The sequence below is a fragment of the Macrobrachium nipponense genome, chromosome 13 (assembly GCF_015104395.2).
Source record: "Macrobrachium nipponense isolate FS-2020 chromosome 13, ASM1510439v2, whole genome shotgun sequence".
NCBI lineage: Eukaryota > Metazoa > Arthropoda > Malacostraca > Decapoda > Palaemonidae > Macrobrachium > Macrobrachium nipponense.
In genome coordinates this window covers 38,923,738-38,951,289 of record NC_087206.1, presented here as the reverse complement: position 1 = coordinate 38,951,289, position 27,552 = coordinate 38,923,738, and the positions used below count along the sequence as shown (strand labels likewise).

General features: G+C 33.0%; 1 protein-coding gene across 33 annotated transcripts in view; it reads left to right on the top strand.

Moving 5' to 3' along the window:
- The window catches only part of LOC135225753 (zinc finger and BTB domain-containing protein 24-like), a 526,510-nt gene that overhangs the window by 257,700 nt on the left and 241,258 nt on the right, over window positions 1–27,552 (top strand). For 2 of the 33 annotated variants that reach the window (XM_064265191.1, XM_064265189.1), the window contains exon 6: window positions 14,225–14,273. The exons of 28 other annotated variants lie outside the window; for them this stretch is intronic. In XM_064265191.1, coding sequence (XP_064121261.1) covers window positions 14,225–14,273 — 49 coding nt within the window. Of the gene's footprint in view, window positions 1–5,935; window positions 8,332–14,224; window positions 14,274–22,210; window positions 23,561–27,552 lie in introns of those variants that run through there. 3 more of the 33 variants (XM_064265175.1, XM_064265159.1, XM_064265174.1) reach the window with 3 other exon arrangements.

Genomic DNA, 27,552 nt, shown 5'->3' with positions numbered 1-27,552 from the left:
ATCTAGCCCCACCACGGATAGGAGAGGAGCTTAGGGTATGAGTGATGGTGTGATTGGAGTGCATTACCAACCTTCCCCCCCTCCCCCCACATCCTTTTTCCTACCTGGGCCTTCGGTGTATGTCTCAGGACGCAACAACTCTTCAGGTAAGCCCAAGGGAGCATAGCCTTTGTAGTACAAACCATTGCATTACATGATACCCTTGGGGGTTATTCCTCCCCCCCCCCCAACCCCACATCTCAACAAGCAGAGCTGGGTCCCTCCCCTTCCCTAAGTTACTCCCTTCTCCTAAGGAGTAAGTGTCCTACGAGGGTAGTTCGAGGTAAGTATACGGTGTCGGAACAAATCACAAATTCTTGGTAATTTGTATTTTTCCTAGCTATACTTGCCTTGAACTACAGTTTTTAGACCCTCCCTACCATCCCCATATATCTTAGGGCAGGTGTCTAAGGGGCGAGGAAAGGGCTGGAGTCCAGGTCAAGAGGTCACGTGGCCTTCAACCCTTGCAGCATTTACCTGGCCCAGGAGTGGAGGAATAAATGGTTTTTTTCTGGTCGGTGCTGGATTGACAATCTAGGTTTCTCGTACGAGAATAGTTTGAGGTAAGTATAGCTAGGAAAATACAAATTGCCAAGAATTTGTGATATTTGTATTCCCAGTACTACTACCATCTTTCCAACCTGCCAGCTGATGAAAGTACATTTGAGACCAGCTATCATGCCCCCAAATCCCATCACCACTAGTGGTAGCAACAACAGATGTCTTATATGACCCAGTGCATGGCTTGACAGCTTAAATTTCATAAATCATGAAGCACAATGGATTCATTGCAGTATTGGCTCATCATAGGTATGGTTTTCACCCCTTTGGAATGTAATAAAGTGATGTTGCTGTATTGTATACTGTATATGCTTCATCTGCAGTTTTGCAAGATTAGAAATGAGTTTCAAAGTGGTGAGAGAAAGAAGAGCGTTTGAAATAACAATAATTGCAGATAATTATACTCTCTCTCCAGCTCTTGGGCATCAAGGCATAAATTCCTGTTTTGGGGACATGACAAAGATGGACATTCAATCTTTGCAACAATTCCAATGAAGGGCTATATATCTTAATTAGGGAGGCAGGCCTCCTCAGCAAAATTTAGATCATATACAGTAGGTGTTTATGTTTGTATTTTACAGATGTGATCATATCTATTTTTGGATATTTTTTATATGAGACTCCTTTTAAGCTTATCTTTTTAATTTCCTATTTAATTTTATTATGGCATCAATAACGCCAGTGTTATAGCCACAAATCTCTCCCCCTCGTACTTTATAGACAGTGTTCACTGAATGACATTTTCAACCCCTTTTAAGTGTTTGAACATGCATATAGGTAGCATGAATATTTCATTATCATGTGAAAATATAGGAGAGAGAGAGAGAGAGAGAGAGAGAGAGAGAGAGAGAGAGAGAGAGAGAGAGAGAGAGAGAGAGAGAGATTGGTATAAGAATAAGAAAGTAATTGTGTAGAAATAAATTAATAGAATATATTTGGGTAAAATAAAACCATTGTAAAATTTTTGAATATTGGAATTCTTGCTAGGAATACGTCTCAGATTAAAAGGAATATGTAATAGCTTGGGTATGAAAATATATACAAAATACCACTCCAGAATATACATTGAATATGTTTTAGTTACAAAATTAGTGTTGTTGACTGGTGAATAATTCACTTTTGAGTTTTTTAAGCTGCAATATATTGAAGGTGTTAGCATTTTTGGGGGGATGCTTATTGAGATCAGGAAACTTTGTTGGGGAACATTAATTCATAGCTTACGAAGCACTTCTGATATGCATGCTTTATTTATCACCTGAGGACCCACTCAATATTAGCAATACAGTATATTTTATTTTCAAAATGTTGGGGATTTAGTCCTACCCATGAGCACTGTTTCGTTTATGATCATGAGTTACAGTAGTAGCCATCGAGCACTAGCATAAGAAGGAATTACCAGATTTTTATTGAATTTAGCTAGTTAATAGCAGTAACAGAAAATGGGAGAGCATTTTTTTTTTCTTAATACCATTCCGTTCAAGTGTTAAATTTGGTGTTGTTCATTCTTCTTCTTCTTAGCTTAGTCCCGTTTCTATAAGAGGTTGGTGTTTTGGATTACCTGCTTCCATCTACATCTTTGGTGCACTTCTGCCTCATCAAGTCCTTCTCTCTCAAGTCATTCTTCACACATCTCTCTATGTCTTTCTTGGTCTTCCTTGCCTTCTTCTGTCCTGAATTTGCATCTCCATTGCATTTCTTCCAATATGGTTTTCCTCTCTTCTGAGTTGGTGTTTTTGCCATCTCAGTCTCCCCTCTTGCGCTTTCTTTGATATTTGATCCACCTTTATATTCCCTCTGATATACTCATTCCAAATCCTATCCTCCCTCATTTCACCAGACATCCATCTCAACATATTCATGTCCGCTACATCGGTTTTCTTCTCCAACATCTTTGTCATACCTGCTGTTTCTGTACCATATAGCATAGCTGGTCTCACCACTCCCTTGTTCAACTTTCCCTTTAGTCTTAACCCGAGAAATATGTCTATCTTTTTACAACAGTCCAATGCTATTCTTCAGAATCTAATACATATACTAATTACCAATGCCTTTGTAATTACTTTGTGCATGTATTGACAAAAAATATTTTTTCCTGCTATCTCTGTTATTTTGATATAAACCATCAAAGGCACTTTTATTGTGCGATGTGGCTTTTTGCCCGACAAATAGGTGGTTCGGTATTACCATGGGTATCCTGTCTGTCAGTTGTCACTCATGAGTGGGGAGGGAGTTGGGTATAACGGGCTTGTTGTTGAGCCTGGTAGAGGATAAAGTATTTTTACTTACTACACTCCTTATTACGTTGTGATGCTTTAGCCGTTTTTGACAAGTAACTATTGGAACTTATTTCTATATACTGTATATCGGGGAGTGTATTGAAAATTCTAGTACTTATATCGGGGAGTGTACTGCAAATGAAAATTACTTTATATTTTCAAATCCTAGAATCTAGAATTTTTTCTAATCTCGAAAAGTGAATGATCTTTCTAATGCTATAGTAAGACTTATTGTTCACAAATATTTTATTTGCTTCGTAATTTTTCTTTACATATTCTTATATTAAATATTATTACCACTGCTATTATTGTAAAGTAGGGTAAAATGGCATATATTTAGAGAGAATATTCTATCTTTATTACTTGAAAGGTTCTATAATAAAATCTTATCATATTTCAATGAACAAAGTGGGTAAAAATGTTGCAGTCTCCTAGTCTTTTGCAAACATATTATAATAACTGTAACGAAGAAAATACAGGCAGTCCCCGGCTTACGACATTCTGAGGTTACAACACTTTTCAATCATATTCGTCAGAAATTATTTCCAGGTTTACTGCACATGTTCCAGGGTTATGGCCCTTACAATGCCAATCTGGTGGAAGAAATATGACTCCAAAAATGCAATAAAAATACAGTTTACATAGTTTTTAATACACCCAAAGCATTAAAAGTGCAGTTTTTTTTTTTTTACGGCCTATAACGATTTGTGGCTTACTACACGTCTCAAGAACGGAACCCCCATCGTAAGCTGGGGACTGCCTGTACTGAGGTATTTAAATTATATAAAAAACAATATTGTAATTATGTAAAAAACTTAACCTCTGATTATTGAAGTTCTATATAAAAAACCTAGTAACTGATTCGAATAACTTTATGTAAACTCATGACCTTGGATAATTTTATATATACTATATACTATATATATATATATATATATATATATATATATATATATATAGATATAGATATAGATATATATATATATATATATATATCATTCGGACTAATTACAATAGGCTTTTGTTTGATTTTATTCATAGTTTTGCTTTTGTTTTATGTAAGCATCTGTATAATATGAACCATAGCAAAATCACAACCACCACTACATATCGCAAGAATATACAAAAAATATAGAAAATTCTTATGGAAATAAGTAATGAATATAGACACTAAAATATTTCATAAAAAGATTATCGGGACACTCTCTCTCTTTCTCTCTCTCTCTCTCTCTCTCTCTCTCTCTCTCTCTCTCTCTCTCTCTTCGAACACAGAATACAATATGTAAGTTGCTTTCATTGTTATCAAAATAGAGCTTTAGACATACTTGATACAAAATAAACTTACTATCATGGTAGCTCAAACTACTTATGTTTATTACCCTTTATTTTAAGCAACTACTCATCAGGTATTCAAAAGAAAAACAAAATGTTGCCATAATTTACACTAGGCAACCACTTGCTGACATAGGTTTTGAGAGTTGTCGCTTCTTCTATTTCCCTTACTGAGCAGGATATTGTTGTGTTATTGTGTGTATGTTTGTTGTTATATATGTTATTTATTGTTCATGTTTCCAATATATTAATATAAAACAATTTTTGACTGAAAAGATCTACATTTCACTAATTCTCCAAGTAAAAGTTAAATTTGGTCAATGGGGATTTTTTTTATACGTACATATATATATATATAATAACCAACATATCATATATATATATATATATATTAATATATAGATATATTATATATATATATATATATATATATTATATATAATATTATATATATATATATCTATATATATATTATATATATATATATAACGTATTATGAGTAAAATAGTTCTAAACATTCAGTCTTTTACAAGACTGAAGGTGAGTGAAAAAATAATGGTCAGATGAATAAAATTTGAAATTGCCTGCTGCTGCTGCTTTGGTCCTTAAGTATTTGGAATATGCATATACTAGTTACATGAGAGTTCCATTGGGGGTTTTTATGGTATCTGGAGTTTGGTGTTTTTTGTAGTTCAGCATTGGCCAGGTTGTAAGGTTGCCAGTTGAAGAGGTTCAATCTGTATTTGTCACTTTTACCTGAAAGAACAAGAGGCATGATGAACCAGCATTCAACAACTTTATTCTTAGATTCTTTCAAGTAAAGCACAAACTACTTTTTTTTGGAATGATTAAATCTTCCTAAGGAAGTGTTAGCATTGCTACTTGTACCTGATGCACACAGTACTAGTGTACAGTATTATAACTTTTTCCCTTGAATAAGAGCATTAGTATTAAAAAGTAGAATGGGGCTAGTATTTTTGTTAAAGACTAAATATTAAGTAGGAAGAAAGGGCTTGTTTATGTAAGATCTGATATGGATAGGTGGAATTATATGAAGTACTCATTTGCTGACTCCCAGCAAAGGAATTGTAACTACATAGTAGTACTATATATGTGTACAGTAAAATTTGAAAAAGGTTACTTTAGCATATAAATAATTTTAGATTTTATTATTACTTACTAGTAATCTTTGCCAGTAAGGTTTTAGACTTTGTTTAATAGCATTAAGTATGGAAGGATATCTAATTAATAAGAGAATGAAAAGTATAATATCGTTTGCAGTTGCACAGTCAGATTAGTTGTATAGGAAGGCACTACAGATGAAAGTCAAAGCTGTGCATTGCTGTTGAAGAAGCAGGTTAATATCACAGTGCAACTGAGGGCCAGAGGAAAGCTGTAAAGGTTTTTCTTTAGCACTCATTCATATTGGCTTATGTGTTCTGGTGTGTGTTTGTGGAGATGTTGAAAAACAAGATATTAGAAAAAGCGTTACATGTTGTGATGAGGGACTGTCTCTCTCTCTCTGTCTCTCTCTCTCTCTCTCTCTCTCTCTCTCTCTCTCTCTCTCTCTCTCTCTCTCTCTCTCATATAGTTTTTTTGGAAGTTAGTAAATTGATTATGGTAAAATATAGTTAGTCTGTAATTACAGATTAATGGTATGTTTCCTAAGTGGAACGTTTTCCTTTATTTAGGCAGTGTAGTGTTACTAAGCATGTCCTTTCCTGCAGGTGGACTCGGACTTGTACAGTTGGACGTTCGATGGAAGTGGGAAGGTTTTTTCATGCTGCTACTGTAATTACTCCTCTGTTAGGAAGGACCACATTCAGAAACATTGTCGAACCCACACTGGAGAAAAGCCTTATGCCTGTTCAGAATGTTACTTTAGGTCATCAACAAAGGAATCTTTAAATAGACACACAAGGCTCCATACTGGAGAGAAACCTTATGCATGCAACCTTTGTTCTTATCGAAGTGCACATCTCAGCTCATTACATAACCATAAGCTAGTACATAGGATGAATAATTGATTTACTCAAAAGATGTTGGCCATAATTTGGTGTATATACAGGAAATGTTGAAATAGGCTTTTAGCCAAGTGCTGTATAAGGAAAGTACAGTACATATGTTGGTAGGTAGACCTGAATATTGCATAGAACATCATGATATTGAATGCATTCTACATTCCTGTTATATGAAAAAATGTTGTTCACATAGACAGAAGTTTGTACATAAGTTGTTTATATTGTCCAATTATATCTATGCATACTGTATATAGTACTGGTAATTTTTGCTTGTTGTATATGTGAAGTAAATGTACTTATATTTTTTGTACATTAAAATATATTTTCAAGAGGCTTATGTGTGGTAAATATCAATAATGGTAGAATGGTTTCCGTGGCATTTTTTGAAGAAAATAACTTTTAGTTGGAATTGCCTTTTCCATCATTTTGGATAAATGTCTTTTTTGTAAAGTACAGTATTTAATAAACTATATTTCTCACATGACTAAATTCCCTGCAAACCATATTGATTATGGTCAAGTATGAGAATTTTCATGTCTTGCATAAGTTTACAAATACTTATGCGTGTGTTGTATGGGACACTTGTCATTTTGGTCAATATACAAGGCTCTCTGAGTTACTGCATAACATTCATGCTTCTCTGTGTAAAGTACAAAAATTCATTCTCACTGGTAAACTGAACAAGCATATTTCCTTTAGGCTTCATTGTAAACCCACAGAGTTAGAAAACGTTAACAGTAGCTTAAAGTACTGTGATGTTTGATAATGAAAATATGTTATATGATGAGTACAATATAAATGCCAATTATGCTGTACTAAATACCAAGTAGTATGTACCAGTTTTAATCGTTTCTCTTCTTGAAGCGTTATATAATCTGTAATATGCCAAGTAAAACTTCTGTTGTTATAAAACTACAGTAAGAGTATTTGCAGTTTCATATAGTTTATGTAAAAAAATTACTGTTCTGGTCCCAGCTACAATTAAGATATAAAGAAAAATAGTTTATATACAGTGATTCAGTAATCTCTATGCTTTAGTATTCATATTAATTTAAAAAGTACATGCTTATGACATCATTACTATGTTTTTACTTTTTGATTTTCTATTGTCAGTGGTTTTCTAGCTAGTTTACCTGGTAAGGGAATGACTGAAATGCAAATGACAGAAGACGACGTAATTCAGTGTCAAGGAATGCTGGAAAACTTATTGACAATCCACAGTATAATTTGCAAGACATTGCTAAATGTATGTTACCCCCAACATGGGTTTTAAGAAATTATTCTTTTGAACATAGTATCATTGGTAAAATTGCATTGCATCCATACAGCAGTATCATTGGTAAAATTGCATTGCACCCCATCAGCCAGCGTTGGAGCCTCTGCTCTTATCATTTTATTTTTTAGACAAAAACATGCAAAACTTGACAGGCCCCCATCTGCAGGGTTACCTAAGGATGTATCACTGAACAACACCACTCAACTGATTTCCTAAGGACATATTTACCTTCCTGAAAATCTAAAGCAATAGAACATAAATTTAGCCTGGAAGCTATTGTTACATTTGATATCAAACGAAATTTATTGATGGGTCTGTTTAGTCAGTCACAATAGGTGTCTAACTTACACCTTAGAATCAATAAAAGTGGTAACTTCTTTCTACATTTGCAGTCTTCAGCAGCTAGTTTAGTTTATTTTTACAAGAGAATTTCCTTTTTTTGATGATGCTATAGAACTTTTCAGCTATCATTTCAGGGTATGCCTCCTACACAATATACAACAACTTGTAGTCTACAATAAAGTGTCCATACCCTACTACTTCACTGTGTATTTAACTATATTTGTATTAATGCTTTAAAGTATCTTTTGTAAGGTTAAAATTACATTATCAGTAATGGAAAAAGAAACCCACAAAATTATTGAGTAAAACTTGTTTACTTGTAAGTATTTACATAGCATTTTACTCAACACCTAGATATCTCAAGAGATATCTAGGTAGTCAGACTGGGTTAAGGCCCAGCAGTCTTCTGGAACTTCTTGTTGAGCTGGTTTCCTTGAGAGTTGTTAATTCCCTCTTGTTGCTCTGATATCCTGAGCTGATGGTCAATGGGATTAATCATTGTGGTAAGTGAGTGGTTACCATCAGTCTGTTGGGCAGAAAACCTAATCTCCATGTCAGAAGGGTCAGTCTTAGCTTCTTTTAATATCAAAGTTCGGCTTATAGGATCTTCTGAAGTGAGACCTTTGTTTCCTTCGATCACTTAAATCTCTCTCATGAGTGCTCCTTCCACTTATAGAAGAGTAGTGGAAGGAGCACTCATGAGAGAGACTAAAGTGATAGAAGGAAACAGAGGTTTCACCTCAGAAGATCCATATAAGCCGAGCTTTGATATTGAAAGAAGCTAAGATTGACCCTTCTGACTTGGAGACTAGGTTTTCTGCCCAACAGACTGATGATGACCACTCACTTACCACAAGGGTTAATCCCATTGACCATCAACTCAGGATATCAGAACAAAAGAGGGGATTAACAATTCTCAAGAGAAAGGAAACCGGGACAGCCATCACGTAAATGACAGCTTCACAAGAAGAATTTCCAGAAGACTGCTGTGCCTTAACCCCGTCTGACAACCTACAGATCTCTCTCAGTACTCAAAGTGTTAAGTAAAATATTATGTAAATAGTACTTACAAATAAACAAGTTATACTCGTAAATTAGAGAGAGAGAGAGAGAGAGAGAGAGTGTAACTATTTTCATACGCGAGTTCTTCATAATAATGCGAACATTTGCGAATCCAGAAAACCCTGCAAAAGTGTTTGTTTGATTTATTATTATGTAAATTTATAGATTTTAAAGCTTTTTTGTATAAAATCTTTATTAAAAATGTACTATTGTTTTGATTTTTTTCATGCATAAATACAAAGGTAATTACAGCACCTACAGTTATTGTATATACTTTTACAAGATGCAGTTACTGGACTTTTCAGAGATGATATCCCTTCAGAAACTTTGTTTAATTTCTGAAGTTCATACTAGTATACCTCAAGGGGTATAAGTTTTTATGCTTTTAAATGTAAAATCAGTTGAGAAATGTTTTGTACAGTATACTACAGGCAGTCCCTGCTTGTTGGTAGACTTGGTTCATTGCAATCTGGTTTTATGGCACTTGTCTAGTGCATAAATTTGTAAATTTTTGGCGCCATAATGTGCCAAGTTCCGATTATTGACTTACGGTGCCGATACATACCTAACAGAGGCGCTATTAACCGGTTATCGGTGCCAAAACCTGGTTATCAGAGCCATAAGTCCATAATTGACTGAGTTTTGGTTAATGATGATTTTTGCTTATCATCAAATCCCGTTGGAATGGAACCCTCGCTGATGACTGGGGACTGCCTGTATTTACATGCCCAGGAGTTGCCAGATCTCACAGATTCCTTGCATTACAAGCTTTGATTGTGTTAACTGGTTACCAGCTGACTTTTGGAAAGTTATCCTATTGTTAAGACCAAAGGTTTGTTAGCTGTGAAAAATACAAATTGATTAAAAATGACTGTTCAGTCTTGCTGGGTTGATAAAATGAATTCGTTAATGTAGGTAGACACTGTATTCATGGGGGATGGGTACCAAGGCCTCCCCCACAAATAGCTAAAATCCACAAATACTTAAAACCCCTCTAAAATGCTTATAGCTGCCTATTTTGATAGTTAAAACATGAAAAATCCTCTTAAAAATGCATATACCTGAGCTTTTTAATAGTTTTATCACAAAAAATGCATTTAGTTACGAAAATATGAAAATACAGTTGTACTAATTTATGAATATTTGTCAGGGAGAAATACCGCAAATAGGCAAAGTTTCCATGAATAATTGGTATATACAGTCCATAGAAAAATCTGCGAATCATGAGTCCGCTAATAGCAGAAGTTGACTCTACAGTACTTGTAAAACATATCAGAGACATAACTAATAGTTGTTATTTTCTGAAAATTACTTTCTTAACCTCAAAGAAAAATGCTGGTGCAATCTGTATGCACAGTGACACACACACACACACACACACACACACACACACACACACCCCATTCGTTGATTTCTCTGGAACAAATACCCCCATTATTTTTAGAAAATGTGCATATTTGCGGCATATTTATACGAGAAATATCCATACATTCTTTTTGTTTTTTTTCTTTATTTGTTTCATCATAAAATGCATTTTTTGTGATAAAACTATTTAAAAAACCAAGTGTAAACATTTTAGTGGGTTTTTCTTAAGTTTCACCTGACAAAATAGGCAGTGTCAAGCATTTTTATAGGGGTTTCAACTATTCATGGGTTCTAGCTATTCGCTATTAGCTATTACATGTTACATGTAATTACAGCACATAAGTTAATGTACTTTTTGAAGGTGATACTCCTCCAGAAAGTTTTACCTCACATGACTTGGAGATGAATCTGCTCGGTCAGGCTGATTTGATATGAATTCGTTAATGAACTAAAATGTATCGTACATAACTAAGAGTTTTATTAGTGTCGTTCTTTGAAAATTACACTTTATTAACCTGAAACAAAAATGCTGTGCAGTCAACTTCCTCATTCATCGTACTGCACAGCTAATTCATCATCATCTTCAAATCAACATTCATCACAGATGATTGTCCATACTTAATATTTTTTTTTACAGTCTAATAAATTTTTAATATGCATAAAGTCTGTAGTATATATAGTACGTACCATTTCTCTCTCTCTCTCTCTCTCTCTCTCTCTCTCTCTCTCTCTCTCTCTCTCTCTCTCTCTCTCTCTCTCTCTCTCTCTCTCTGTTGGTAGCTCTCACACTAGTAAATGATTTTAAATTGTTGGAATTTTACCTTCACCCTTTGTGAACATTATGTACCTTTGTTATGACTGACTTATGAGGTTTACTTAGTGATGCAAAGAAAACTTCTTTTACTCTGAGGGAAAAAGAAAATGGCATCCCATGAATTAGGGATAATGTTAGTATTACATATGTAGCTGTTACTGAAACTACTTTTATGTCAACCAGTTATTTCTTTATCAAGGGTAATGTATTAAACTAACATTTAAATAAAATTACTGTAGTTTTAATTTCATTTAAAAGTAGCTTAATAGTTAGGGAGCATGATTAGGGTCATATTTAGTGTTCAAACTCTGGAAGTAAATGTGCAAGACTTCCTCTTGCTTGATGGGGTCTGGAACTTAACCTCGCTTAAGTTTGTTTGTTTGTTTGTTTGTTTTTTTTTTTTAAGAAAACCAATCAAAATTCAGTATAGGCAGTCCTTGCTTATCATTGGATTCAGTTAATTGAGTTTTGGATTTACTGTGCTTGGGGCTAATGATGTCAACATGATTTCCGATGACATTGAGCACTTTTCGTTGCTGGTAAAAGGTTTATCAGCGTCAGTAAGCAGTTTATTGGCACTGATAAGTAATTTATTGTCCCGTACAATGTTGTAAGTGTCATTTTATTAGCATAATAATTATCAGTAATATTCAGTTATTGATGCTCGGCTGGTAGCTGATCCCCTACTGGGGACTCCCTGTATTCAGAAAATTTAAATTATGCAGTTTAATAATGTATGAATATATGGACTTTTGCAAGTTCTGATTGCCTTTTCTAGTTTTAAATTCAACAATTACATAAGTTTTACACTTCCAAAGTAATATTAAAAACAATTTTCTTTATTTTTCACAATAAAAAAGTAAAATGAGTCGTCATCTTTGTTATTGGATTTATATGTTGCTGTAGTATATGTATACTACTGGGTATGTATGTACATGTAAATTCCATATGGTATTTGTTATTGTTATTATTTTGTTTTAAGCTAGTTTCTGTTCATTTTAGTACCAGCCAGTACAAGAAGCATGAATGTGCACTAAAAGCCTTGCATATGGATAGGGATGAAAATGCTTTATGTATAGTATATTGGAGATTGTCCAAAGAGCAATAGCTTGGCAGTTTGAGCAGCAGTTGTTGAAACACTTCCTTAAATATTGGCTTAAGTCATTGGTAATGTATCACACTTTATAGGGAGACTTGTTAAATGATGAGGCTGTATTAGAACGGCATTTGTAAATTGTAGCTCTGTAGCTACAATAACTATGTACAGTATTCCATTGTTATCTTAACCTTGTCAAAATTTCATTCTTATTTAATTGAGAAGAGAACTTTTTTTGTTTTTCAAAATTCTCACAGAATTTGATGAAACTAGAACATTGTAAATGTTTAGAATCATCACTGATTAAATGACTAAAACAAGAGAACATTTTTCCAAAACCCATTAGTAATAAATTTTTTTTTAGCTAACATCATTGCTCATGGCAATCTTGGTCATTCACTTTAATATAATTAGTGTGTATTATACACAAATATTACCATTGCCTCCAATGCAGTGGTCTCTGAAATTCTGTCATGACTTTTGTATATACTCTCATTTTCACAAATTCCATCTCATTTTCATCCTTGTCTCTTTAGTGGTCATGCAGGTACTGCTGTTTTATATTTGTATTTAGAATGACTGGACATTTCTTGTCTCAGTCCTAAATCTTCTCTCACTGCTGTAATATGGCCTTGCTGTCTTGTTTTCTTGCAATATTGTTTTGGCCATTAGATGAAAACAAAAAGTTCCTTATCTGTCTGAATGGCTCTCTAAATAAAACCTGTCAGGCTTCCAGTTTCGTCTGTATTCTTTGGAAGATAGTAATCTGTAAATTACTCAGATTGGTAGCTATTTATCTGTTGACAAGCCTTTGAGTTCACTCACCTGCTTGTGATTCTCATGATGAATAGATCTCATTATTTGACCTTTCCTATCTTTTTCTGGATATCACTGAGTCTGGATTTCCCATTCTATCAGTTGATGCATGAGAAATTTTCATGTGAGTTTCATAAAAGTACAGAGGGAATTTCACTATTAGTTTCTGTACAGTATTCTTTATTTTGAAATTAAGATTTCAAATAGGGAAGAGTTAGTCAGGAGGAAGTGATAATTTTGCTTGGGGAAATGTAGAGTATGAGTTTTTTTTTTTATCTGTTTTGGTTATATTTTGTGTATCACCTCTAGTAACTGGCAATATCTGGTTTTGTTCTTTTAAAAGGTGTCATATATTGCTTTAAGGCTTTTCGTTTTACATAGAATTAGTATTATTTTTTATTACAAGAGTGATGCTTTCATTGAGGGTATATAATTTTTCACTCAAAATTTCTATTGTCATGGAGTAAATATACACTGAGTAACTGGTACTCTGCATTATTTGATGTCTTTCCATTTTAATATGAAATAGAATTTGAGAATTTGTTGGAGTCTTATGCCATTATTTTCAGTGCTTGTTGTCTGGCAGCTTCAATATTGAGACAGCTTTTCTTGTCAAATGGAATACATACATATTCTATCTAGTTTTTCTTTGCCATTTTTGTGGGAAATTTCAGTACATAGTACAGGCAGTCCCCGGTTGTTGGCAAGCTCGGTTAATGGTGATCCGGTTTTATGGGGCTTGTCTAGTGCCATAAAATTGTTGATTTATGACACCATAACGGGCCATGTTTCGGTTATCAGCACCATAACGTGCCGATACTAGAGTTATGGGGCCATAACATGCTTAACAGAGGCGCCATTAACCGAAATTTGGCACTATAAATCGCCGAGTTTCGGTTAATGACGGTTTTCGCTTATCAGCACCCTGCCAAGAACCGAGGACTGCCTGCACAGGTGTTTTATGAGGTTTCCAGAATTTATAATGGATGTTCAGAACTCAAATCAGGTCTAGCATACTTTTGCCCCTCGGATCAAGAACATTTTATTCTATCATCATGGAGGCTCTTTGGTTCATTTCACATATTGCCTGCCTCTTTTTCACTATTTTAGGAAGTTAATTTAGTACATTACAGTATTTATTTAACAGTCACTATGTTTGTAAATTCTTTCTTTCATTTTGGAGGATCTGTACAGTACATTTTCTAAGTATGTTCTTTCCTGCAGGTGGATTCGAACTTGTACAGTTGGACGAATGATGGCACTACTGCATCTGGTAGGGTTTTTTGGTGCTGCCTTTGTGCGTATTCTACCGTTAGGAAATGCCACATTAAAAAGCATGTTCGCACTCACACAGGGGAAAAGCCATTTTCTTGTTTCCACTGTTCGTATAAGTCATCAACTAAAGAGTCACTTACTGACCACATGAGGCAGCATACAGGAGAAAAACCTTATGCCTGCAGTTCATGTTCTTTCAGAACTGCACATAGGAAGTCCTTGAGCATGCATAAGTTAATGCACACATGAGAGCAGTAAATATGATTATAAAAACCATTATATTCCAGAGGGACAAATCTTTATTCTGAAAATGTTGGTTATATATATGTATATATATACGTATACATATACAGGCAGTCCTCGGGTTACGATGGGGGTTCCGTTCTTGAGACGCTTCGTAACCCAAAAATCGTCGTAAGCCGGAACACCATAAAATATCCTAAGAAAACCTTACTTTTAATGCTTTGGGTGCATTGAAAACTATGTAAACTGCATTCTTATTGCATTTTTGATAAAAAAAAAAAAACTTCAAATATTGATTATTTTGCATTTTTGGTGTCATATTTGATCTACTAGATCAGTGTTGTAGGCGTCGTGACCCTGGAACATGCGTTGTAACCCTGGAAATAATTTCTGATTAATATAATTGAAAAGCGCCTTAACCTCGGGACGTCGTAAGCCGAGACTGTCATAACCCGGGGACTGCCTGTACATACACATGTGTGTATATATAAATATTATCTGTATACGTATATATGTATACAGTGGTACCTCGTTTGTCGAACTTTCTGTTTTTCTAACAAAATTTTTTAGAAAATTTTGTATTGTTTGTCAAACAAATGCTTGTACTTCGAACTGACTGATTATCTAGTTTATACTTGTATTCGAGAGTCTACTGGCACTTAAAAGTTAAACTGTATTAATTTTTTTTTCATTTGCAATATATAGTTTAAATATAACAATATTTGACAAAATAAATAAAAGTATAAAGCATTTAATATAAAATATAGCTTTGAATATATCATTTAGCATAGAAGATGTATAAAATTGTATGTAACCGCAGTGACATCACACCCAGCTGACTTGAGACTGAACGAGGGAGCGTTGATATGTTGAGGAGAGAAGGAGAGAAAGATAAAATACTACTGCATGCATGTAAAAGCAATAACAATTCACATAAAAAGGGAATTTTGTATTGAATTTAACATAATGATAAGATATGAAAAACAAATGCAATACAGAAAAAAAGGTCTTAATTGAGCCAGTGTTCAGTGCACCGAGTGAGACGATCTAGTTAAACAATATTAACAAATAGTAAATGAATGAACAAAGCATTTCACAATAGAATTTAGCACAAATGATTAATAAAATCATTCGTCATTGCGGTGATACACAGCTAACTTGAGGTAGATGGAGGGAGCATTTATATTTTTGAGGAATAATGAATGAATTATTTTAAGTTATTGTGTGTCATGGTATTGTAGAGGAAAGAAGAGAGTAAAATCTTTACTGTAATATGCATGTAAAAGCAGTACCAATTCACATAAAAAATAAGATTATTTCACAATAAATTTAACATGATGATAAAACATGAAAACAAATGCATATAGCAAAAAGAGAAAAAAAAAGCTTGCTTGAGTTGTTGTTTGGTGCGCTGAGAGAGAGAGAGAACGGCTCTGCTTCCCACTAACTATCAGCTGATCTGGGATGAATATTCGCCCATTTCTTAGTGACAAATGCTTGTTACGATATTTTACTACTGTAAAAGTAACTCAGCTCAGTGATAAACAAACTGGCGCCGCTTTCAGCTTCTGCATGTCTTCGATTGTTTGTTGAAACGGCTTCCTTGTGAAAAGTAATTTTATCTCTCTTTCCTTTTCTTGCATTCTGGACTTATTACCTTATTTGTTTGCAAAATTCCTCGTTTGTTTTAAAAGTCTGCCGTTTGCCCACAGTAAGTTGGTGTATTGTGGCATAACTAATCTCTTTCGTGCATTTAAGATCCAAGTGTAAACATGCCGATTACTCTCTCTCTCTCTCTCTCTCTCAGTCAGTCAGTCAGTCAGTCAGTCAGTCACAATTGGACACACACACTTTCGATTCCTTTTTACCTAATATGTGAATAAAATTGATTTTGTTATCAACCTTTGCATACTGCAACCAATTTGGTTTGCTCAAAGGGTTCCCATCTCTCCTCCCTGCATCCCCCAGCCAGCCGGTGCCATTTTTACCAAACAGTTCGTAAATGGTACATAGAAAAAAAATTTAGAAAATATTACTTCATATAACGTACTGTTTCATTACTTCACACTCGTAATTTAACTTTTGAACACATTAATAATAGAAAAAAATGTGAAAAGGGGACTTTTTCTAGTTGGCTAGAATGGATTATCTGATTCCCTTTATTTCTTATGGGGATATTTGTTTCATATTGAACAAATCGTACTTCAAACAGCCTTCTGGAACGGATTAAGTTGAAGTACGAGGTACTACTGTGTATGTGTGTCTATATATATATATATATATATATATATATAATTATATATATATACTATATATATACACAGTAGTACCTCGAGATATGAAATTAATCCGTTCCGAGGCGCCCTTCTTATCATGAGGTTTTCGTATCTTCAACCACATTTTACATGTAAAATGGCTAATCCGTTCCAAGAACTCCAAAAACATCCCAGTAAATTATATTTCTAGGCCTACAACACATGTTCTAGGGTTACGACGCCGATCCGATGGAAGAAATATGACTCCAAAAAGGCAAAATACTGTACATACTTGAGTAATATTCAACTGCATGTAATGTTCAACCCCATTTTTACTGCATATATTTGGACTTTAGCATATGTCCCTTAGCAATAAGCCTAGCCTATGTTAGCGGTTGCTACTGTAGCCTAATCTGTGATTCTGACATCTAAACCTAAGAAGCTAAAAGCTTAGAATATGCCAAAAAATGTATAAATAATCAGTATGTACTCATTTCAAATAATTATTAATTAATCATTACCTATAATACACAAACAAACAAACAAAAAACCTTCCAATCGATTGTTTACATCCAGGACTTACGAGTATCGAACAATCGCCAAGCAATCACTATTCCTAGTACACAGTGAGCCATAAATTTTCATTATCTCTCTTCAACTACTGAAACTACCAAACAGTATAATAACCATTCATTTCTATTCTTTATTCTATCTTTACCTAATGTTTTTTTTTTTTTTTTTATTAAATGTATTGCATGAATAAGTTTTTCAATTTACAGCATCCTTTTACCAATAGAATACTTAAAGCACAAGGTGTAGATGCTGACCAATAGGAGAGCAGGATCTTATGGGGTGACTAGCATCAAGAACCAATGGGAGAGCGGGAGGATGGTGGCGAGTTTACTCAGTTGGCGATGCGGGAGTTTTAAAATTGTTCTCGGTGGTCCGGGCAAATCTCGGGACTTTACAGCAACAACCTTTCGTATCTTGAAAAACTTTTCGTATGTAGAGCTGTAAAATTTTTCGTATTTGCTTTTGTATCTCGAGTTTTTCGTAAGTTGAGCCTTTTCGTATGTCGAGGTACCACTGTGTGTGTGTGGTGTATATATATATATATATATATATATATATATATATATATATATATATATCTGTATATATATATATATACTATATATATATATATATATATATATATATATAATTTTATCTTTATATATATATATATATATATATAAATATATATATATATATATTATAGATATATATATATATATATAATATATATAAATATATATCTATATATATATACAGGCATCCCCGGGTTACGACGATCTCGGCTTACGACGTTCCGAGGTTACGACGCTTTTCAATTATATTCATCAGACATTATTTCCAGGGTTACGACGCCTAAAACGCTCATCTGGCAGATGAAATATGACACTAAAAATGCAAAATCATCAATACTTCAAGGTTTTTTTTTATGAAAAATGCCATAAAAATGCAGTTTACATAGTTTTCAATGCACCCAAAGCATTAAAAGTAAGGTTTTCTTACGATTTTTGACGATGTTCCGGCTTACGACGATTTTTGGCTTACGACGTGTCTCAAGAATGGAACCCCCGTCGTAATCGGGGACTGCCTATATATATATATATATATATATATATATATATATATATATATATATATATATATATATATATTATATAGATATATATAATAATATATATAATCGTTTATCGTTCATTTCAGAGCGAACTAGCTTAGCAGCAAGATAACAATGATGCAGAAAGTGAAGAAAGACTTTATCAAAAGAGTATATGAGTGTCATGGATAATTTAACAGCCAAACTTGAACCAAAAGATTATAATGTAAATATATTGAATGAAATAAAATGTTTTATACATTACATTAACAAGAAAGGAAAAATAAACTCTACAATTCTATGTTAACAATTAAAGCAAGTAGCGCTGATGGCTATCTTTTTGCCTCAAAAAATTCAAACCTCCAGAAGAGAGACACTAAGTTCACCTCCTCTCAGTATGGTAATGCTAGGTATCCTTCAATGGGACAAGAAAGGAAGTGGTACTTGTCTGCAATTCACCTTACAGGATGTCTCACTGTAATAGTAGACTCCCTATCAAGGAAAATGACAGCCTCGACAGAGTGGAATTGGACAACCACTCGCAGAACATTTCAACATGCTTCCATAAATGGAAGTGGACCTGTTTGCCACATAAGAGAATCACAAACTGCCAGGCAAGCTTCAGCAAGAGATGCCTTTCTACAAGACTGGAACAGATGGAGGGACGATATACCCTTTCCTCCATAGTTCCAGATTTTGAGGGTATTGAGCAACTCCTAACCTACAAAGGAACAGCTTACTTAATAGCCCCAAACTGGCCAGACATGCATTGGTTCCTATTACTTTAATAATGGGTGAAGAGATAAATTCCAAAATTGTCTGCTGTTTTATCCAAGTTAGTAGGTGGAAAAGTAGTTTTAAGGATCCTCCTCTCTAAGCCAAGACCTTCACGAGTGGATTTTCTTTAATATTATCTACTCATATATACTGTGAAAATTACTCTCCCAACATTGCTAGATACCTAGTGCAAAAATTTCAGGATTCATATATCTGGCAATACCAGTACATATATATGGAAGATATACATAGTTACATTACATCCATACCAAGAGTACAGTAAAAATTTCTAGGGAAACAAATGTCAAAATTTCTAATCTTTTTGAAAGAAAGGCCTTGCAGCTACAGCAATCAGAATACAAGGCAACATTAACAATCATTGTTTTATGATTTCATGATTTGACTCTAGTACTATAGGAGTTCTCTCTCTCTCTCTCTCTCTCTCTCTCTCTCTCTCTCTCTCTCTCTCTCTCTCTCTCTCTCTCTCTCTCTCTCTCTCTCTCTGGTTTACCTAAAACGAACAAAACAATTATGATTTAAGAGGGAAGGTAACAATCTGATAAAAAAAAAAGATTGTGTAAGTATGTAACAAAAACACCATTATAACTGATGTATGAAGACCTGGCCTACACACACATCTTTACTAGTATGTACTACATATAGGGCAAATGAATTGTGCAGAAATTTTGACTGGTTTCATATATATGTGTGTATGTATGTACTATATATAATTATACACATACATTCATATTCATCCCCCTGAATTCAGGGGGTTAAGGACCACAACCCCCCACGAATGGCTAAAATCTGCAAATACATGAAGTGTATTTTGTAATGAAAATATGAAAATCGGTAATTAGTGAATATTTCTCTATGAAAAATTCTGCGAATAATGCGAACGTACATTCCATAGGTTTTTTATGATAAAGCATGTTGTACAATGTAAAATATCTTGAATATTTGCTAATTGTTTTCATTTTATTTTTCAGTCTGCTTTTACTGGAAAATAAAAGGAAAATAAATAGTGAATATTTTAAATATATTGTACAGTATGCTCTATCATCGTATATCTTTACAGGAATATCATTTCAAATACAACTTACATCACCGAGAGAGAGAGAGAGAGAGAGAGAGAGAGACCTATTATGTTCAGCATGGGGCCCAACCTGGAATGAGCTTAATACTAGATCATAACTACCTTATAAGTATGCTGTAATTAATTTTATCATAAAAATGAGTATTTAGTCACAAATACAATATGAAAAAATACAACAATAAGTGAATAAATAGTATTGCTCCAGGGAAAAAAAAGAAGCAAATTTGTAACAATTTAAGAGATAAGGTCCATAGAAAAAATATGCAAATTAGTGAAGGTTCCTGTGGAAAAGTTAATGCATATAATGTGTTCCACAAAAATCTGTGACTAAGTGGACAGCAAAAATGTGAACCCCATAAAACCAGTTGGACACTTAATGGTAAAGGGAAGATGGAGATGGTTTAGACATATCCATTGCACAACTCCCAGGATAGTAGTGCATGTTACTGGGCTCCAGTTAGCATCAGAAGAGTTGGAAAACCAGATCTCATTTTAAAAAAGCTACCAGATATGGCAGCCTGAAGGTGAATAGATATGTGAAAGATAGAGCTTGGGAACAGTGGGTGGAATCTCAGAGACCCTTTTTATTTTATTTTAACAATTTTTGTTTCTTTTAACCTTCATAATTATTTGCAAAATATTAAGTTAAAACATTATTTGTACTTTATACTATGAAGTTCAAATTGTTGTCTGTTCTATCAAAAAATGTGTGCTCAGTTGAAAAAAGGAAAAATTTAAGTTTGATTATTTCTACCAGTGACATCTCTTCCGCTGTGAAGATTATGCCTCATTATATACTGTAGTAATTTATCTTGGCATTTACTACTATTTGGGTAGCTTTTAGACTCATCTTCTTTGAAGAGTACTTTTAAAATTGGCACATATGTACATATCATAAGGTATGCGAACCCCTTCGTGTTTTCATAATTCTTGAAGTTGTAGTTAAGTAAATTCATGTTGTTACATTTGTGTCTGTTTGAAGATTTGGATATAAATAAAAGGAGAATCTTTTTTACTGTAATGTGTTTCCTTTAAAACTATATGTAAACCATTACTCAGTGATGCTTTGATATACTAATGAAACCTTGTGTCATCTGAGAAGGGAAGATATAATATGTATTGGTATGTCTGTTGCTTCCCTCTTTGCCTATGTATTAGATGCATTTGTGCATTGAAAAAAAGTATTTCGAGAAAAAACTTTCTCTGTAAATTAAAACAAAAAAATAAAAACTTTCAAGTGCCCTACTCCCATGCTCTTTGGTCATAGATTTTGACATTTTGCCTGAATTGAATGTTGTTGCACTACTGTGTTCCTGCTGCACCATGTGCTTAAACTGGAAATTGTAGGGTAAAATTACCCAGGGAATGAATTCCACTCCATGCACTTAGATAGCTGGTAGAATCATCAATAGGGTTTAGCATCATTGCGTAGCTGTTACAAATCGCCGCTAGAGTGTAGTAATATTGCTGCTATGTATACTATCTAATTGTTAAAAAAATATTGCTAATAAGATATGAAAAGTAAACAAAATCTTTGGAGTCTATTAACAAACACCCATCTAAGGCAAAGATATAATGGCTCAGATGGCAAAATAAGAAAATTTGAAGGATGTCTTGCCCAGATGATGATCACAATCATGGAAGCTTGCAACTCTGTTTATGGTTTGTAGTTATTTCCTTATCATTTTTATTTCAGCCATATTTAATGCAGGGTGGTTATTTATCCTTTTTGTAAAAAACAAGTCACATCTTATAGTACACCTACAATTATGATACTATACTCTGTTTTATGTTCACTTTACTGTACCTGCATAATAGAAAATCTTTCTTGGTTTGCTTTCATGAGTTGTGTAGTTTTTTCCTTGTCACATGCAAGTAGTAGCTAATTAGCTTACTAAGAAAAGCCTCTCCTGCAGGTGGATTTGAGCTACAACGATTGGATGTATGGTGGAACTGCTGTGAATAATGGGATTTATCAGTGCTCTTTTTGTTCTCATACTGCTGTTAGAAAGGACTACATGTTAAAACACCTCCGCACCCACACAGGAGAAAAGCCCTATACATGTCTTCAGTGTCCTTATCGAGCTTCAACTAAAGAAACTCTGAATTCACACATGAGGCAGCATACTGGAGAAAAACCGTATGTTTGCAATCTCTGTCCTTTTCGAAGTGCACATCGTTCCTCTTTGCGAATTCACAAGCAGACTCACAGTTAATGGTGTGTTCTAATTGTTAATTCTCTTTTAGCATTAAAGCATTTACTATCTCTCCCTCTCTCTCTCTCTCTCTGTTAGTTACTTGATATGCATTTAGTGGGTTCTTATTATTAAAGCCTTTAAACATTTTGATATCACTTTCAAATTTTAGATACAAAGCTATTTCTTGTAAACAACTAAAAGACAATTTTGAATTAGTAGTATATTGAAAGGTATACTACTTCATCAATATAAATGTAATTTCCTTTGTATTTTTTATTTTCCAAGACTTATACAGTACCAGTCAATTTATGATCACACAGATCAAATAAGTTTTGAGATACACAGTATTGCTGAAGGCCTTTTTTTACAAATTTTATGGGGAAAAGAAGTGTGGACAAATGAAAAGAACGTGAAATTCATCCTTGGAAAATAAGTTAATATTAGCATCCTTGGCTAAAGTAGAAATACAGTATAACAATAATTTTTATAGCTGTACCATTCAGATAGCATTTATTCACACTTAACAATTTTATTGATTGCAGTGCAGCTTACTATTATCACAATTTTATAGATTGCAGTGCAGCTTACTATTATCGGAAAATATTCAATGTGACAAATTTAAGTAACAAGTACGCATTCTTCCAAAGATTTGTTGACAAGCTTCTGTTTGCTATGTAATCGGAACATCAGATTATGATTTATTATATTATAGTAAAGTAGTTTAACAACACAAGTTAGACTATCATAAATTTCCATACAAAAACCCATGGGCCAACATTGAAAGAATTGGACCTTTTTTATTGCATGGGCAGGCAAAGTTGTTTTAGGGGGTGCACCCAGTTCCAAATTTTGAGAACTTATTTTAAATATGGTATTGACAGGTTTGGACAGTTGAATGTCCTGATAAGCACATCCAGAGAAGTTTATAGATAATTTTGTTCATTGCTCTTATAGTCCTATGAGAGACAAATTATCATATACCTTTTATATGATCTGTTGATCCTATTTAGATGGAAATTGTCTTCATTTACTTTAGTGCCCAACAGAAGTGCCATTGTTCCTTGATGGAAAGTAATATTTAAAAACTTTTAGTCATATTTATCTATTTTTTGCAAATGAAGGATTAATTGTGACAAAATGATTTTATCAAAAACATTTTTCATTTTATGACATGTAGTACAATAATAAAAATATGTAAGTCAGCATTTTATTTTCAGATATACACAATTAGATCTTTACTATACCTCTCAAAAGTAATGATCAGAGTAGTTGAAAGTATTGTAATCCAAGTTCATTTTGATATTTAGTATATTGTAATGTCTGTGTTTAAGTCATGATTAATTCATGTTTAGTACATGTATTTTGCATATTTTAATATATCTTTCATAATTAATGAATAAAATAATATATACAGGCAGTCCCCAGTTATCGGCAGACTCGGTTAATGGCAATCCGGTTTTTTGGCGCAAAACGCGCCAAGTTTCGGTTATTGGCGCCATAAGAAGCTGATAATAGAGATGGCACCGACACCATAAGGTGCTGATATTAGAGTTATGGCACCATAACATACCTAAGAGGTGCTATTAACCAGTTATCAAGTGCCATAAACTGCCGAGTTTCGATTAATGGCGGTTTTCATTTATCAGCACCCCGCTGATAACCGGGGACTTTCTGTATATATATTATATCTACAGTGTATATATATGTATATATATGTATATATATATATATATATATATATATATAATATTTATATATATATATATATATAAAATATATATATATATAAAAAAACAATGATATCACAATACTGCTATAAAAAATCGTGTTCACTAGGTATGGGAGACCATGTGAGACACGAAATGAGGAGACACAAAGGGGCACGCTGTAATGGCAGCTCGAGGCCGAAGCCGCATGGGACGACGAATCAGAAAAACCTAAATAATTCGGTTAAAAAAGCCAAAGGCATTCCCTAAATAGTGTCAACCATAACAGCAGTACTTAACTTGGATGCAGAAGCAGATTGACGATCCATGGTGAAATAAAATTCCAAAAAGCGAGAAACACAACACAGCAAAAGAAAAAGTGTGTGCAGCGTAGTAGTGCTATCAAAGGAATGACTTCGAGGCACTAGCTACACAGTAGCAGGTAGTGAGCGGTAGGTCAGCTCCTCTCTTTTTGAGGTTTTTTGATGTAGGTGAGGCTAATTGGAGGACCCGTGGTAGTGGTTTCACTCGCCCCAGAAACCATACCAACGCCTTTTAATAAAGGTGAGTGAGCCAGAGTATTCTGGCATTTCCAATTTAGCAGTTCTCTGGTATTATAACAATATTTTACCTTAGAAATAGTGCTAAAGGAACCTATTTCACGGAGCGACACGGCCAAGCCCAGAAATATATATATATATATAGTATATATATATATATATATTATATATATATATATATATAGTATATCTATATATATATCTATATATATATATCTATATATTATCTATATCTATATATATATATATAATATATATATATATATATATCTATATATATATATATATATATATATATATCTATATATATATATATATATATAATATATATATATATATATATATACTATATATATATATATACTATATATATATATATATATATATCTATATATAGATATATATATATATATATATATATATATATATATATTGATATATATATATATATATATATATATATAGATATATATATATATATATATATATATATATACTATCATATATATATATATATATATATATCTATATATATATATATATATATATATATATCCTATATATATATTATATCTATATATATATATATATATATATATATATATATATCCCTATATATATATATATATCTATATAGATATATATATATATATATATATATATATATATATATATTACATATATATATATATCTATATATATATATATATTATATGATATATATATATATATAGATATATAGATATATATATATATAGATATATATATATAGATATATATATATATATATATATAGATATAATATATATATATATATAATATATATATATATATATATATATATATATATATATATATAGATATATAGATATATAGATATATATATATATATATGTATAGATATTTAGATATATATATATATATATAGATAGATAGATAGATATAGATATATATAGATATATATATATATAGATAATATATATATATAATTACACAGGTGGCCCTCGGTTAGCGGCAGGGGTTCCGTTCCTGGCCACCGACGCCAAGCGATTTTCGACGCTGAGCGATTTTAAAGCCTAGGCGGCCGCCGCCGCACACCTTCTTTCGAAACTAGACCAGTCAAAGGCGCCGTAATCCCACAACGGCGCAATAAGTAAAATTATATTTATGCAGTATAGTACTATAGAATTTACTGTACAGTACATGTGTGTCTAGAGTATATAAAGATATAATAAAGTTTATACAGTGTACAGGTAGCTGTAGTGTTCAGGTTACGATCATTAGTCTTACGATAGTTCGATTTTATGAGAGATCAAATTACAATGGCCTAACTTTATCCATCTTCTAGTTACATAAGTTCAATAACAGCAAAAGAGAATGGTGAAAGTATGGTTTTAACGTTATACTCATTGCGTGAACGTGTACAACCATGAACAACCGAACGAGAAAACTACTTTTATTTTTTCTAAGTACAACCGAACTGGATAACATCTGTTTGGCTTGTATTTCGATCATCGTACTACAGTGCAACATTACCGTATTTGTTATAAATGGCGTTATGTATAGAATAGAACTGAGATATCTTAATGTAATAACTTTATTCGCTATAGATCAGAGATCATATAGATTAAAGATCAATCGGGAAATATACCGTTAAATTTAAACCTAATTATGACTGAAGCTGAGAAAACTGTTCAAGCTGCTAATGACTATTATCGTACATCGGCAACAAGGATAAAACTGCAGTAAACGTCTGCCATCACACACAACCATAGATAAAATTGGGATAAAATCATTTTAATCAAAACTACTGTGCTTGAAAGAACACATTTTACTGTTTGGTTTTCACGCCGATATAAGATAAATAAACGTAAAGTTCGTATTACGATGATATAAAGGATTACGTATTGCGAACGGAAGAATCAAGTAATTTTTTACGCAATAAACATGCCGCCAACGTAATCTGTTACGAAAAAAAATAGTAGTTCACATTCACAAACTTAGACATATTCAATAAATATTTCCACCTAAAAACACGCTGTATAAGGAAAAATAACTTTGTCTCATATAAGTCAAGTATCTAGATTTTCGTTTATGCTAACTAGAAGCAAGAGCATTCGCTCAGAATTGCGTTATGGTGAAACAGACTCGTATTCATCAGCTGATTTCAAACCACAACATTGGCCGCTCCGCGGAATACGGGCTTAAGTTTGCCGTAGTATTTTAAAAATACAATAATATGGAGAATACATACAATATTCTTGGATACAGTGAAATAATGTATAACTTTTTAAAGGATTTATGGAAAAGATGCATAATTAATAACACAATGCATTTTTCGGAACTGGCGGACAAGAACGAACATGAAAAACCATCCCCTGACAACGTGGAGCGTATTTACAAAGGCTGCCTTAATTTGTATCTTATTTCTGTACAAAAATGAAAATACCTTTACGCAATATATTTTCATACACATTTTAAACATAAAAGCATAAACATTTGAAAAATCGACACATCGATCGCTAAATTTGCACACTTTTTTTTTTTTTTTTTTTTTTTTTTTTTTTTTTTTTTTTTTTTTTTTTTTTTAAACAATATTTTTGGAGAGCGGCAGACGGCGGCAAAAAAGTGCAAATTAGCGATCGATGTGTCGATTTTATAAATGTTTATGCTTTTATGTTTAAAATGTGGTATGAAAATTTGTATTACGAATAGGGTATTTTTATTTCTGTGCAGAAATATGATAAAAAGGCAGCTTTTGAAACTCCCCTTCAAGTTATCGACTACGATGTGT